Genomic DNA, 16,068 nt, shown 5'->3' on the forward strand with positions numbered 1-16,068 from the left:
GCCGTCACCTCCACCCACACTCCCATCAACTCAGCTTGAGTTCTTCACATTACTACAGTTATGAGCTGCACTTATATAAAATTGTTCATTTGCCATCTCATCTATCCCCTAAATATTTTCTTAGATCAGCCAAGGTGAAAACCCTACTGACACAGATGTAGACGGTGTCAAGAGCTCTAACATTTATAGATACAGACTCTACATAAGGACGAAAGCCAGATCATATATATGTTGTACTTATATAAATGTTATTGATTATATGTCCAACAATCTGAATAAAAGTGTCAGTCACTGTACAGAAAAAAAAACACTATTATGGAGGACTGTGGTGATATTTTACTTGTGCTTTAATAAATAAAGCTTGCCTGGAGATCAGAGGAAAAACCAAGCCATTATAAGTATACACAAAAGTCATGCAATATTAGCACACTCCTTTAATACTACCACTTGGGAGGCAGGGATCTGTCTGGATCTACATGAGTTCAAGGCCACACTGGAAACAGAGCCAGGTGTGGTAGTATTGTATTCCCCAAAATATTGTGTACCCTAATAAATTTATCTGGGGTCAGAGAACAGACAGCCACTAGATACAGAGGCTAGAAAATGGTGGCACTCACATCTTTAATCCTAGCATTCCAGAGACAGAAATCCCTCTGGATCTCTGTGAGTTCAAGGTCACATTGGAAACAGCCAGGCATGGTGACACATGCCTTTAATCCCAGAATGCAAGTCTTTAATCCCAGGGAGTGGTGGTAGAAGGCAGAAAGGTATATAAGGCATGAGGACCAGAAACTAGCAGCATTTGGCCTGGTTAAGCATTTGGCTGGTTAAGCTTTCAGGCTTCTAGCAGCACAGTTCAACTGAGACCCATTCTGGATGAGGACTCAGAGGCCTCCAGTCTGAGGAAACAAGACCAGCTGAGGATCCAGCAAGGTGAGGAGGCTGTGGCTTGTTCTGGTTGTCTGATCTTCCAGTTCACCCCAATACCTAGCTCAGGTTTGATTTTATTAATAAGAACTTTTAAGATTCATGCTACAGCCAGGTTTGGTGGCACATGCCTTAAATTCCAACACTAGTTAACCACAGAGGTCTGGAGGTCTGTACAGACAGACAGGAAGTGACAGAGCTGGGCAGGAAGAGGAAGTGATGTAGCTGGACAGAGAGGGCAAATCAGATGGCAGAACAGCAAGGCATATAGGTGTGGGTTGACAGGAAGTATCTTGCATTTGGAAGCTGAGGTATCAGTGAGGTTAGCTTGTGGCTGTTCCTATTCCTCTGATCTCTCTCAGGCTTTAACCCCTATATCTGGCTCCATGTTTTTTATTTAATAAGATCATTTAGAAATTTATCTACAGGGGACATCCATGGTGAACATGTGAAAAGCTTGAGGTGCAGAAATTAAAGGATTCCCACTTGATGATATAGTTTCTGCAGGTTCGGTGATGTGTGGGCTCAGTTATCCTCAGCTTCCCACGCAATTGTAAAATTGGTGTTAATGGTGATTGCAACAGAACTGGAGAATCTTCATAGTCACACTCTCTTACTCCAGTTCATTTTCCTCCAAACGCTTCAAGTGAATGAACGTACCATTATTTTAAAATCCGTCCTCACTGTACAGTGAAAATGAAACTATCTTCATTCGTCTGGAATGAAGCAGGCTCTTCATTATTCCCCTGAAGCTTCCCTTAATGAATACCTTAATTCCTCAGGAAATATCATCATTTCATCTCTGTCTTATCCTCCTACCTCAACCAGATAGCTTCTATTTCAGGTTGGGGATGTAGCTCAGAGGTAGATCACTTGGTTAATGTATGTAAGGCTCTGGGTTCAATCTTCAGCAACACCACACACACACACACACACACACACACACACACACACACACACACACACATCACCACCACCACCAACAACAACAACAACAAGAATAAATAGTTCAATCCTGTTACTGCTTTTTCATTTATAAATGCATAATACCTAAGCCATTAGCAATTTCACTGGCACCATGCTTTAATACTACTGGGAGATAAGATAAACTACAAAAATCAGAATGACTTCAAAGAAGAATAGAGTTATTTCTTCCAGTCACATATGGGGATATTTTATAAAAGTTGAAGGGGGCTAAGAAATCCTGAGTGTTTAGAATCAGACCCAAGCCTCTCCATGTTCCTGTGTGCTACAAGCTTGATCGACAGACATCAAAAGTTTGATGTGGCTGGCTCTTTGTGCCTCTGGACTCTACATCTGGAGAATTCATCATCCACCAACAGAAAATATGTTTTACAAATTGAACCTGTAGTGAACATGCCATTATTCCCTAAGCATATAATATAGCAACTTTTATATTGTCCAGCACCTGCCATTTCTGCACCTACCAGCTTCTTCCAATTTTTTAAATATTGTGCTGCTTTTTTTTTCACGTTTTGTTCCAGTCAAGTTTTTTACCGTTGAAGCAGTCCACTTTTTATGGCTTCAACGGTAAAACAACAAAAAAAGTGCATGACATAACTCCCTAACTGGACATTTCTATATATTGCTTAGTCCTGCTGAAATGCCTGTCAGTTCTACCCCATCTGAAAACCCTCTAGTTGTGAAGAGCTGGTATAAATGACACCACATTTCTAAAGACTTTTCCACTCTCTGCACTACTTTGCTGTTCTGCCTTCTATGCTGTGGCATATATGATGTCCAACCTGTTTGGTAGATGACTGTAATAATTACAGGTGCATGTAGGACAGGGGCATGTTTTCCTTATCCTTTTCATGTAAATACACACATAACATAGTAGAGCAAATGCCTTATGCAAAACGAACAATCAGGAGATGCTGAGTCAGTTTTCCATACTAAAAACATATTTAAAATGCAGGTAGTCTGCTAAGTGGTATTGTTTTGGAACATATTTTCTTTCACATACCCAAATATGTGTTAACTATCAGTTCTATTTTATGCAGTGAGTATATGGTGGAAAACCAAGCATTATCTCCCTACTTACATAATTGAAAATCTAGTATAATAATAGTGTAATAGAAAGACACTGGAGTGGGTAATATGTGGTCTCAGCCCTGTTCCTGACTTAGCCAGGAAAATTTAGGGAACTAAAGTGGTTTCTCTGTATTTCATTTTTCCATTGTTGGCCAAATTTGACATTTGTTACATTTTACAGCTTAAAACATTATTGGACTTCATGAGATATTAATAATATATTTTAAATTAAACTTCAGCAGTTTTCCTTTATGTATTTTCTCCACTCAAATAATTCTATTATTTTCAAGTTTATAGCTTTAGTGTAGAAGTCTCTAAACTACAAGATGAATATATCCCCAACAGCATAACCATTTCCATACCTCAAAGTCACATCAAACTCGCTGCATTCAAAGCTAAAACCATCTTCTTTTCTCCCTAAACAATCCCTTCTTCGATGTTCTCAAGATTATTTATCCACTCTTTTTTTTTTTAAAGATTTATTTATTTATTATGTATACAATATTCTGTCTGCACGCATCCCTGCAGGCCAGAAGAGGGCACCAGATCTCATTACAGATGGTTGTGAGCCACCATGTGGTTGCTGGGAATTGAACTCAGGACCTCTGGAAGAGCAGCCAGTGCTCTTAACCTCTGAGCCATCTCTCCAGCCCTATTTATCCACTCTTACATGCCAGAAAATGCTAGGAAGGTTTTCTGCTATCTTGTCTCTTTTTTTTTTTTTTTTTTTTTTGTTGTTCTTTTTTCCTTGCCTCAAAGCTCTTACCAAGACATGTCGGTGATAACTCCCAAACAGGTCTGGTATGCCCTCACTTTACCAAATTAAAATTCCATTTTCTTCATTCAAGATGCCAAAACTCTCTCACCTGGGTTCCATTTTTAAATGTTTTTCTTCAACTGTATACCTTTTCCCTGTGCCCCAACCACTCTACATACTGCATTCAAATAATTCCTTTTAAATATGTTTAGCCTACTTACTCTCTCCTATATAACCTCATTATTGTCTTCCATTTCTCTTGGGATGAAATCATAAATCCCTAATGTGTTTTTCTGGACCATTTGAATCCTCAGATCAATTTATACACTAGTGTAAATTACACCACATCCTTTTCCTGATTTAACAGCATTTGCAACTGTTTCAACTGAGTAATAATTCCACAAATACTAGTAATTCCATCAGGACATGGGCTGTCTGCAGTACTGTTGAATGCTGCTTTGTCTTTATTGCTTGCTATAGCACCTAAAGTACACAATGAATAAGAACTCTCTCCTCTCCTCTCCTTTCTCCTCTCTCTCTCTCTCTCTCTCTCTCTCTCTCTCTCTCTCTCTCTCTCTCTCTCTCTCCTCTCCCCCCCCATAACCACTACTATTAAAATGTTCTCCTATGCATTCAAAGAGTGCCAATGAAGTTGTTGGAGGCAAATGATGGAATGTAAGGAGAGAGAATGCAAATGTTAGGAAAGAGAAGCAGAAGTTCATTGTAGTGGGGTCACAATGTTGTAAATTACTGAATATTCACAGCCAGCCATCATGCTCCTTGGAGGTCTCCACTTGTTTCCAGAGAGAAAGCACAAGCAAACGTTGTAGCCATGGCCACAGTTTATTAGCTGAGCTGAAACACATTATGTCTTAGAGCTGACGGTCTATAGCCATCATTTTATATTTCCTGTTAGTACATAATTAGTGGTAAGTATGTTTGTTAACTACACATTTACAGACTCCTCAACTGACTTCACTATAAAAATTCAAGGAGTATTTATGCACATCTCTCTCTCTCTCTCTCTCTCCCTCTCTCTCTCTCTCTCTCTATATATATATATATATGATCTCCACGTTGTATAAATCAACAGAACTTAAATTTCTATGAGCCCTTTGAAATAAACACAATTCATTACCTCACATTACTACAAATATGACACTGGTTATGCCTGCAATAACAATAAGGCCAGTAGAGAGCAGTGTATGCACTAGCTTTTAAAATTTCTTTGAATTACAATTAACAAAATCAAATTCCTTGTTGTTTTAAATTTTATATTTTAGCTAATTAATGAGCCAGGCTTCTTTTTACATGAAAATTAAGGTACTTCAACATCTCACCGTAGTGTTCCATGTCCTTTTGGCACTCCTGTATTATTTCTATTGATGGAAATAAAATACTCAACAAAACCAGTATCTAGATGCTGGAGAGATAGCTCAGTTGATAAGAATGTTTTTCTGCTCAAGCGTGAGAACATGAGTTCAGATGCCAATGCCCACATAAATGTCCAGGTAAGGTCAACTGCAGGTCCATAATAACCCTAATGCTTTGTGAGCAGAGACAGGACTGCTGGATTTGCTATCATGCTAGCTCCAGGTCTAATAAGAGACACTATCTTGAGGAAATAAAGAGAAAGCAATAAAGTAGGGTGTCTGATGTCCTCCTATGGTCTCCTCTGGCCTTTATACACATGCACATATATACATACCTATGTATGTATATATGCCAACATATCATACCTACAGAAACCATACAAACATATATATATATATATATATATATATATATATATATACACAAATATCTATCCATGAATTATTGTACAACATTAAAATTAAAGTTGATAACAAATAACATATTTTTCACCCAAGCCATGATCCTGGATATAAAATGTTCTAATTGTGAAAATACTATGTGAGACAATGCATATTTTCATTAGGTAGAACACACACACACACACACACACACACACACACACACACACACTCCACAATGTTCACATGCTTTAAAATATCATGTGCACATGAGAAATATAGACAGTTTTATCTGTAAGCTGAAAATTTTTATGGGAAGTTTTAAGCTTTTAGATTTTATCTTTCCTTAGATGTACACACTATTGGTTTCTTAGTAGAAAATGATTGCAATCACTTTGACCTACTATATTCCTGGAAGGCCTATGATATACATTTTAAATGAAAAATGGTGCTCATTCTGTGTCAACCATGTTTTATTTTAATCACTTCAGATCTTAAAAATTAAAGTCTCTGTGATATTTATGTGAATAAAAGGAATCAAGTGGCATGCAATCACAGGCATATGGGAAGGCAGCAATAAGCTGGTCACAGGTAAAATTACTGTTATAATCCCAAATTCTCTAAGTGGAAATGGGCACATTCACAGTGGGTAATTAAAGTGTAGAAGGCCACAGATGAGTAGAACTCACGTTCATAAATAAATATAAAAAGGATACTGTGGCGGGGTTGCATGCCCTTGTGCACTTACAGAGTCCACAGAAGGCTGTTGGTTTCTTAGTCTATCATTTTCTGCCTCATTCCCTTGTAACAGGGACTCTCATGGAACCTTAGTCTGGCTGATTTTTGGTTGTGTTGATAGCCAACAAGCCCCAGTGATCTTGTCTTATTACACTCCCTCACTCCAGTGCTTGGCTATATATGTTTGCTCACACTCCACATTTCTCATGGGTTCTGGGATCCAAATTCAGATCCTCATGCTTGGCAGCAAGCAATTTGTAACCCAGAGCCATTTCCCCAGTCCAACATAAATAAAAAGCTTTTTTTTTTTATTTTTATTTTGGGTATTTTTTGGGGGGGTACTATTTCAGAGTAAAATCCTAGTGATAATCTGAAAATGCATGAAATACTTCTTTGATGAAATATTTTGAAATTAGGCAAGAAAGATTGTGTGGCTCTATTTGCATGAATATAGCAATGTTATTGCAATTAAATAAAATATGTGTATGTGAATCTTATTTGAGTTTTTTTTGTATGTAGATGAACCTGCTTGTCTATCTATGTCATACACACATATTTGAATTGTAGCATCCCCCTCTCCCCTCTAAACGATAGCAGTGGGGGACAAAAACCAACTGTGGGATTCTTCTGAATGTGCTGTCCATGTCAATGGTGCATTTAGCTCTTAAAGTTGCTAATTACTGACACGTATGTTTTTCAGCATGCCTTGTGTAAATTCTGTTGCCCAATTACTGTGCTGTGAAAGAATGTGAGAAGAATTTGAAAATGGCCTTTATGTCCATTTCCTCCTAATATCCTTAATTAATCCTATAGCACTAAATTTAGAGGAAAATTGTATTGCTGGCTGGAAGAAGGGAAGCTAGATTTGAAGAAGTTAAAGCAACAAGGTGAGGTGCTTTTCAAGAGAAAGCTCTTTGAATCATCTTCTAAATAAGGCTAAAATCTGGACCCAGGAGATTTTACTATGAATGTGTAGCAGGGAAGGTGCATGCACCTGTGCACAGGAGGTTGTGGGTGTCTTAGTCTATCGTATTCTGCCTCGTTCTCTCCCTCTCCCTCATTCTAAGGCAGGCAAATGTGTCTGTGGCCAAGACTGATGATCTGTATCCAATCCCTAGAACTCACGGAAGAAGAGACTGACTTTCTGCAAGTTGTTCCCTGACCTCTGCTCGTGCACCCCGGCACTTTTGCATATCCCTCCCTTACACATAAACACTCCACAAATGAATGCATAAATGTAATGAAAGTTGAATTGAAGCTACAATTCAAAACAAGGCCTCGGGGTCCTTGTTAAAGACCAATGTGGTGGTTACAGTCACCATGGTAAATTCTCAGCACTACAGAGGATCCAATGGTGTCTTCACTGCCTTCCTTAGTTTTCCATGAAATCCTTTAGAAGATCTTGCCTGCTTAATTAGATGGCCCTAATCAAAGTCTGAAAATGTGTCTCTTCATGCTCAAAGAGAAAAATCATCTTATTGTCTACATAAAAGAAAGAAAATATCCCTAGTTTCTCCCGAAAGAAGAGAAACAATTTCCAAAACAGTTCCCAATACAGATTTTCTTCCTTTTTGTTTCTGTATACATTTACAACATACAAATTTATAGTATCATTTCTTCTTGGGGATACATCATATTCTAATTTGATACTTCTATATCCTTTCCAATTATTTCATAAATTCATTAATAAATAACATAAAGAGGTCTTATTTCTAACTCTATCCCAAATTCAGTGTCTTGGTCAGTAAAGAATAAATCAAAGACAGTATGGATGTATTGTTTAAAGATCAGTTGTATCAAATACAATGTGACTCTTTTGTGGGTTGTCTTCATCACTGTTCTATTGCTGTGAAGTGATGCCATGACCAAAGCAACTCTTATAAAAGAAAGCATTTAATTAGGGACTAGCTTATAGTTTCAGAGGGTCAGTCCATCGTCATCACGGCAGGGAGCATGGTGGCAGATCTGTGGTGCTAGAGCAGTAGTTGAGGGCTTTACATTATGACCCTTCATCAGCAGGCAGCAGAGAGAACAGCATCTGCTCGGCTTGGGTTTTTGAAACACCCAAGCCCATTCTCAGTGACACACCTCCTTCAAGAACACACCCCCTGAACAAGGACACACCTCCTCCACCAAGCACACACTTCCTCCAACAAGGACACACCTCCTCCCACAAGAACACCCCTCCTCCAACAAGGACACATCTCCTAATCTTTCCAAACAGTTTACCAACTGGGAACTAAACTTGCAAATTATATGAGCCTATGGGGGCCATTTTCATTCAAACCACCACATGGGCTATGTCATAAGTGCATAATAATTGGTTTTCTAGGAAAAAAAAAAAAGTAACTTTCCTGTATAGTATTTGCTGTCATCATGGCTAGTGTAAAATTACCAGTGAGGCATTCCTGGAACTATTTCTTAGATAAAATTTGCAAAATCAGGCCTTACAGAACCAGCATTTATGATTACCTCTACCTAAGTTTGTCTAATTTATTGGTGTTTTATGTTTTATTTTTCTTCCTTTATCAAAACTAAACAAAAGCCATAGATTAGTGGTTGGTATACAGCAGGTTAGATGTAAAATCTTTGATTTGGCTCTCTGGAGCTGGGGCTTAGTAGGCCAGTGGTAGACAATGTAGCTTACACCTGTGAAAGTCTACACCAATTGCCAGCATCACCAAAACAAACAAATACAATCTTTTATTCAGAATAATCTAAAAACTTTAAGCTTGTAGTGATAAAAAATGTTAAATATTGTGAGGACCAAAAGATGATAAATATAGAAAAATTGTGAGAAAAGATGAGTTGTATATAATTCTTCTTGTATTTGTGCTTCCCGGATCTCTTTTATCTCCTGTGCTGCCCTAAGAAACATTAAGTGTGAATTTAGGAAAATGTGAGGTTGGGGTGCATAATTAAAAAAAAGAAACGTAAAAGCTTTGAATTTAAATTCCTTTATTAAAAGATCACCTATGACTTACACTGTAAATTCAAAATGATGTCCAATACAAAATGAACCTTTCACTTTATGCCAATTATGTAATAAAGTAAAGATGATAATTTAAAATTATTTTCTATTATGTGGACCAAATAGACATAAACAAAACATTCACAAATCAGGAAGTCTTTGTATTTATAAATCATGCTATTTGCACACAGAAGCAGAATAAAAATATTAGATTGATAAGTGACGTGATAATTAATGATGGGAGAAAATATAGATAAGCTCCTACAACTAAAGAATTCAGATTTCAGCTTTCCTCCCTTTAAAATGGTTTTTATTAGTTTGAGGTAAATTAAAAATAATGAGAACTGACTTGTAATATTTTTATTTCTTCTTTAATTTTCTGATATCCAACTCTGAATTAGTAACTCTTCATTCTGATGTTACCAAGTTTTACTGTAGATGCTACCAAGCAATTTTTCCTTTAACCTTCAATATTATTTGTCGTTTGTTTTGCAATTGGTGTGAAGCAAGAGGTTCATTACATTTCTATTAATTATGTTATTTTCTACTCTTTGACTCTCAATGGCTTTTTATTTTCTCATAGTCTACAACAAACTCTTGATTTGAACCAGGTATTTCTATCTGCCATCCTGGCTTGCAAGGCTCAATTACTCTCTAAGAGACTGTATTTTGTACCTCTACCTTTAGTGAACCTGAAATTTTTCTAGAACTAATTTAATTGCCAACTTTTCCAGTCTCTACATATTACTCAATGCCTAATTACTCCTTCTTGTCTCTTCTTTGTAATACAAAAAGTAAGTAAAAACAGGATTTATTCTTCTGTATACTTCATTATCTCAAGTGCCTAGAACAGTGTCTGTCAAATAGCAAGCATACAAAGAATCTGTTGAAACAATAGACAAGTAGTTACCAAAACAAAATAAGAAGACAATAAATACAGTCAGAATTTTTTTTGTAATAATGAGTTAAAATGTTTACATGCTGAAGTTGATTACATGTAGGTTGATTCTACATCTTAATGTAGTGGTGTTTTGACAAAGCCCTGTGAGTTAGGAAAGCTATGATGATACCATGAATCAGTCAAAAATAATGTTTAACGCTCCTGGTGATAGAGTTTCAGTTAGAAGGTGCTATTTTTCTCATATGAAACTGTGCTTATTATACTCCATTGAAAACTTGGCTAAACATATTTTCTTGGTATGCTAATGCTTTTTGCAAACCTTTTCCTGATTCTGCCATGTAATTTAAAAAGATTCAATTAAAGGAAGAAGATTTAACTAGCTTTGAATGAAATTTCTAGCAAGAACAGATTTTATATTTCAAAACAGACAGTTGTTTTATTATTAGCTGTATTGGTTTACATTGGAAACAGAATGTTTGCCTCCGTACATTCCTGCCTCTGACTGTGTCTCAAGCAAGAGAAAAATGACTGTGGAGGTGGGGTGGGGGGAGAGAATATGAAGGAGACTTACACCTGTGATTGTGAAATAAATGTCTGAAACACTAAATATTCAATAAAGTAAAGTGTTAGAGTTTCTTTCCTAAAACCATAGTGGCTTCTATGTCTAGATGCAGTTACTATGAAGGTAGTTTAACATCTCTGAGCACTGTTTACTTATCTCCAAAATGAAATAAAAATACCTGCTTATCAGGGCTGGAAAGACTGGGAGAATATCACAGCGCAACCCTTGAACATGCAAGGTGCTTAGTAAAGTGTTTATTAAGTCAATAATGTTGTAAATTCAGTTGCCAGTGAATTCAACTATTGGATATCTTCTAAGGAAATAATACAGTGACTGAGTAATCAAACAGTTATGACTAAAACGTAATTACATATATCTCAACAACTCTGATAGAGACAGAAACGGAAACAGCACATGATAAGTCAAGAAGACTAACCTTGATGAAACAAAATTTGGAACTGAGGTGATCAGACTATTGTGCATGAGATCTGAGCATGGGCACATATGTCCAAGCACAAGAAGAAGTTTAGGACATTTTCCTATGTCTCTCCATGTCTCAGAAAGATGATGGCAAATTCTAGTTCACAAGTAAATTTATTGAGAAGAACTGATTATGCTTGCTGACATATTATCCATTTTCTACAAGTGTTTAGACATCAGCAAGGATACTGAGTTTACCAGTACTGGGAATAATAACAGGTGGGTACCTGGTGAATGATGCTTCTTCTTTTAGTTCTTGAATAAAAGAGACAACATAAAAAATATGGTAGAGTAAATCTTCAATTCAAATATAAGTTAAGAAACATGCTATAAACTGTTGGTTCTGGAGAACCATTAAGAAGCAAAAAGTCAAAAATTCTGCCATCATAAACCTCGCAATCTGAAGTTTATGTTGAAATAGGTACAATTAAGGCTTTTAGAGAGATGAAGCAAGTTGCTAATGTACACACTCCTAATCAAGAATTTTGTTTAAAGAATTACATTAATGGCCAAGGGGTTGGTATTTTTCCATCCTTAGTTATTGAATGAGCTTAGATATTATATGCAAAATCCTGAAACACATTCTGCTATCAAGGCACACAACTGAACTTCTCCTTCTTGTTACCTCCTTTAGGACCTGTGTATGCTGATAATTGCTTAGAGTTACTGGTTCCTTCTCCTTCTCCCACAATGTTTTCTTTCTGTATTCCTTAAGGCATTTCCTGAACAAAATTCTATGCTTTGTTCACTGTTTATCATGTAACCAGGACTAAGTAGAAAGAAAGAGAGTTAAATATTGTCAGCCTTTGTCATGACCAATCCCTAGCATAGTTCTTCAACTAATAAATCACTACTAATAAACTAGTAACTATTAATAATAAATAATTGGTAGCTTTTACTAGTAAATTTATATAGTCTGCTATTCTCAAAGTACATTCATTGCTTAAGATTTATTTCACTTCCAATTATATGTCCGTGTGGATCTGTTCACAAGCGTGTAGATGCCTGGGGAGGCCAGAGGTGTCAGAGACCCCTGGAGCTGGAGTTAGAGGGAGCTGTGAGCCATCTGATGGATGTACTGGGAACTGAACTTGAGTGCTCTGCAAGAGCAGTATGTGCTCTTAACCGCTGTGCCATCTCTGCAGCACCACAAAGTCTATTCGTTTTTAAATTCTCCTTCATTTTTGATTAAAGTATAATTACATAATTTCCCTGTTTTCTCCCTCTAATCTTCCCCAGGTACTGCCTCCTTGCTCTCTCTCTCAAAGTCATGGTCTCTATTTCTCTAATTGTTGTTTTACACATACACACTCTCTCTCACACACACACATACTCACACACATGTGTATAAGTGTAAATATAACCCACTCAGTCCGTATAATGTTACTTGTATGTTTATGATTTGGGAACATATCCCTTTTTACAGGATCAGCAGCAGCTCATGAATCTCAGTGACATTACAGAGTAGACTCAGTTTTCTCCTCCTACCAGATCACTGTGCAATTGAAGGAAGCTGTTTCCCTTGTTGGCAGATGAGGAGACTGGAGAGCTACAAGAGACTGTGAGTTTGTCAGATAGTATGAGTGATTAAGAGTTGAATTTCATGATCAAATTTTTCCTAAAAATACTTAAAGATTATGCTATCAGTGTGTCCCTAAGGATCTGTTGAATGAATAGAGGGCCAATCATCTTTGAATATCTCAATCATTGGTGAAAGTCTATTGCTTTCTATTTCTTGGTGTAATTAGAAGAACATGGCATTGATTACATGCAAATACTTTGCTGCAACCCAGTGCCTGCCTCTGAGAGTTTCTTGGTAGTCACAATGATGATTTAGCTGTCACAGGGACTGGCAGCATGGTCATCCAGGCACTGTTCTCACTCATCTCCATTATGCCTAGAGGAGGTTTACCCATGCTTCTTCATGGTCTGATAAGGAAATAAGGCTTGGTGGAAATTGAGTGAAAGTTGGGATAAAGTCAGTATTTGACGGCTCCAGCAACTGAATCCTGGTCAACTGACTCTCCAATAAGCCTTTTAATATTATCTCCTGCTAATCCAGAGGCTGCAGGGAAAGAATGAATCTAGGATGTAGTAAATGGTATGTAACACCCTCGGATCAATTCTTGTCACATATGCTAATTAATCAATAAGTAACACCCCTGAATACATGCTTCTTCTAGATTAATGTAAAAAGGTCCTTGATAGATTTTTTTCAATGACTTTTTTTTTTTATTTTAAAACACTGTAAGGAAGTTTGCTTGCAAAGGCAAGCTATTTCCTAGGCAATACACTCAACTCCTAAACGAACACTTACCTATGGAACCCTGACCCTCCGTCAGTTACCTCGTACTGTTAGGAGTGGACATTCTAAAAAAGCTTCAACAGAAATTAACAGCAACTGCAATGATATAGCACCATCTCCCACTGACAGCGGTGTTTTCTCTCTAAAGGGATTTGGGAATTATAGGTTGAAAATTCTCTTAATCTGGAAAAAAAAAAATGTGTCCCCACTCTCTCTATCATTTCTGTGCCCTCTTTCTCTGTGTACAAGTGCATTCTGACCGTTAAGCTTGGGTGGAAAGTTGAAAGACAGCTAACCAGCTACACCCAGCCAGAGCTCCTGGGTGGAGGAGCAAAGTTCTAGGGCTGAGCGTTCCTTTCTCAGCGCCTGGCCATGCAGGCGCTCGCGGATACCTGCCCTGCCTGGCGCGGCGTCTGAAGATTCGCCTCGGCGGCGGAACAGTTGAGTCTCCATCTGGTTACCAACCCACCCGAGCTTTCTTCTCCTCCATCACCACCTTCCTGCCTCCCCCTCCTCCCCCTCCTTTCCGTCTTCCCTCTCCACCCCCGCCCCCAATCTCCTCCTCTTTTTCTCACTACAAGCGGTGGCTGATGCTGAAGCCGAGCGTCACTTCGGCTCCCACGGCAGACATGGCGACATTGACAGTAGTCCAGCCGCTTACTCTGGACAGAGGTAAGGGAGCGGCTGGTCCATCAGGCCACAGAGCCCGCACCGCTTCCCCCTCCGCCCTGCCCAGTCCCACTGGGACAGCAGGATGCACTCGGCCAGGGGCAGCTGGGCGAGGGGGATCAGCCCAGGAGGCTTTCGCGCCCGGAGCAGGACACTTTCTACCCCTCTCTCCTCGCCTGGTTCCCGCCGCCCCTTCTCGCTGCGCTCTCCGGGGCGTGGATGTCTTGCCAGGGCTCCGATGCACCAGCCGCCGGTCCTAGTCCCTTGCCGGGTCGCCTCCGGGGCCCCGGCTTTGTTGGAGAGGATGTGCGGGAACCGCTGAGCGCTGGTGACAGGAGGTTGGAGAGGGGGCAGAGAAAGCTCTCTCGCAGCCAGAGCAGCAAAGGGACCAGTGTGGGGAAGCCAGCTAACAACTGCCGGCCCTGGGGAAGCGGAGGGAGGAAGTTTGTCCCCGCGCTGGAGACAGGGGTCTGTGCAGCTGCGGTGACTGGGAGATCGCCCCGGGGCGGGAGGGCGCTTGGCAGGGTAGCTGGGTGCACCACGGCACTCCGGGGCTAAGAAGCCACGGAGCCAGGGCGCTGCCCTCCGGCGAAAGGGCAGAGCGGCACCGGGGCAGCTTAGCTGGCTAGGGGACGCTGCAGCCCGGAGGCGAGCCGGCTTGGCTCTGAGCTTTCCGTCCGGAGCTGCGGCTTGGGTCGCTGGGTCGCGGTGCTCCCCCGCCTGCAGTTTCAGGGCGGTAGCAACTCCTGTCTCCTGCTCCAAACCAACCTTGTTCTTCCCCAGCCAAGTGTACCTCCGTGCCTGGGCTGCAGACAACGCGGGGACAAAGCGCAGGCTGGGGAACAGTTTAACTTCTAGCCTGTGACCTGTGCGTCCTACTCTTTGGCTGCATAGGAAACAGCGTTTGCTACCTCCTCAAACCTTCCCCAACCTGGTTACGGGTTTCTCCTCTAGGCTCGGGGCCTGCCCAGTGCACCCGAGTAGTACCTGACTGTGAGTGGGAGTTTCCTTTCTCCCTTCCCAGTCCAGGTACTAGGGCGCCAGAGTCCCTGCTCTGCAGAGAGAGGGCACCTCTAGCTCCTGTCCGCTGCGGCGGGGCTTAGGACCCAGGGCAGCCATTTGAAAAAGCTGTGCTCAAAAGAAAATGATTTAGTCCTTGTCCCTCTAAATTTTCTCTTTCTGGAGGATTAAACTAGAGGGCCCAGCAAGGCAAAAAGAGCATCCTGCTGCGGAGCACAGTGGCAAAGCTGGTAAACTCTGTTTGAGGTTCTTAATTTGGAGACATCTCTGGTGACTTTAACTCAATCTGTTGGTGTCAGAACAGATATTATGCGGTGCCCATAGCAACCTTAGTTGGGGTAAGAGTTGAAAAATAATTGATTTTTATGTTGGAGAAATGTTCATTTACAGGCTTGCAAATTAATAACAGTAAAGAGCTCGGAAACCCGTCGTATAATCTATGATTTTTACCCCCAATATCATCTGTACTAAGCAGGATAAATCCATTGCTGGTAAGTGCCAAGCAGATGGCATGCTATTAAAAACGATGGGTTTCCCAAGTATTTCTGTTTTAATGTGATGAGCTCTTATATTGTCCCATTACTAAATTACAGTCATTAACCATCCCAAGTTTAACTATGTTAAACATCCCAAGTTCTAACTATGTTAGAAGCAAACACTCCAAAAAGACCACATACCCAAGCAAGTTTATATCCCACTACTACTATTACTGATACAATAATCCCACTTTGAAGGGGTTATCTTAGCCCTTAGGTGTCCCAGTCGGTTGTTTAGAGGAGGTATTACATAGACGATTTAAAGTGGATTCTTGTTTATATTCAGATGGTACCTGTCCTGTGATTAGAGCCATGCAGTAGCCCCGGAAGCAAAGTTAAGTTAACTATGTGAATATCTGAATGAATGAACCATCTATCCTTACTGGCTTTAAC

At 39.7% G+C, this 16,068-nt stretch overlaps 1 protein-coding gene across 1 annotated transcript in view; it reads left to right on the forward strand.

The window, feature by feature from the left end:
* Positions 1–13,630: 13,630 nt before the first annotated feature.
* Positions 13,631–16,068, forward strand: part of Lin7a (lin-7 homolog A, crumbs cell polarity complex component) — a 142,291-nt gene continuing 139,853 nt past the window's right edge. Inside the window, exon 1 of the mRNA XM_052753279.1 lies at positions 13,631–14,122. Coding sequence (XP_052609239.1) covers positions 14,041–14,122 — 82 coding nt within the window. The 5' untranslated portion in view covers positions 13,631–14,040. The remainder of the gene's footprint in view (positions 14,123–16,068) is intronic.

Source organism: Peromyscus californicus, unplaced genomic scaffold, assembly GCF_007827085.1.
Source record: "Peromyscus californicus insignis strain IS unplaced genomic scaffold, ASM782708v3 Scaffold_24__1_contigs__length_46423439, whole genome shotgun sequence".
NCBI lineage: Eukaryota > Metazoa > Chordata > Mammalia > Rodentia > Cricetidae > Peromyscus > Peromyscus californicus.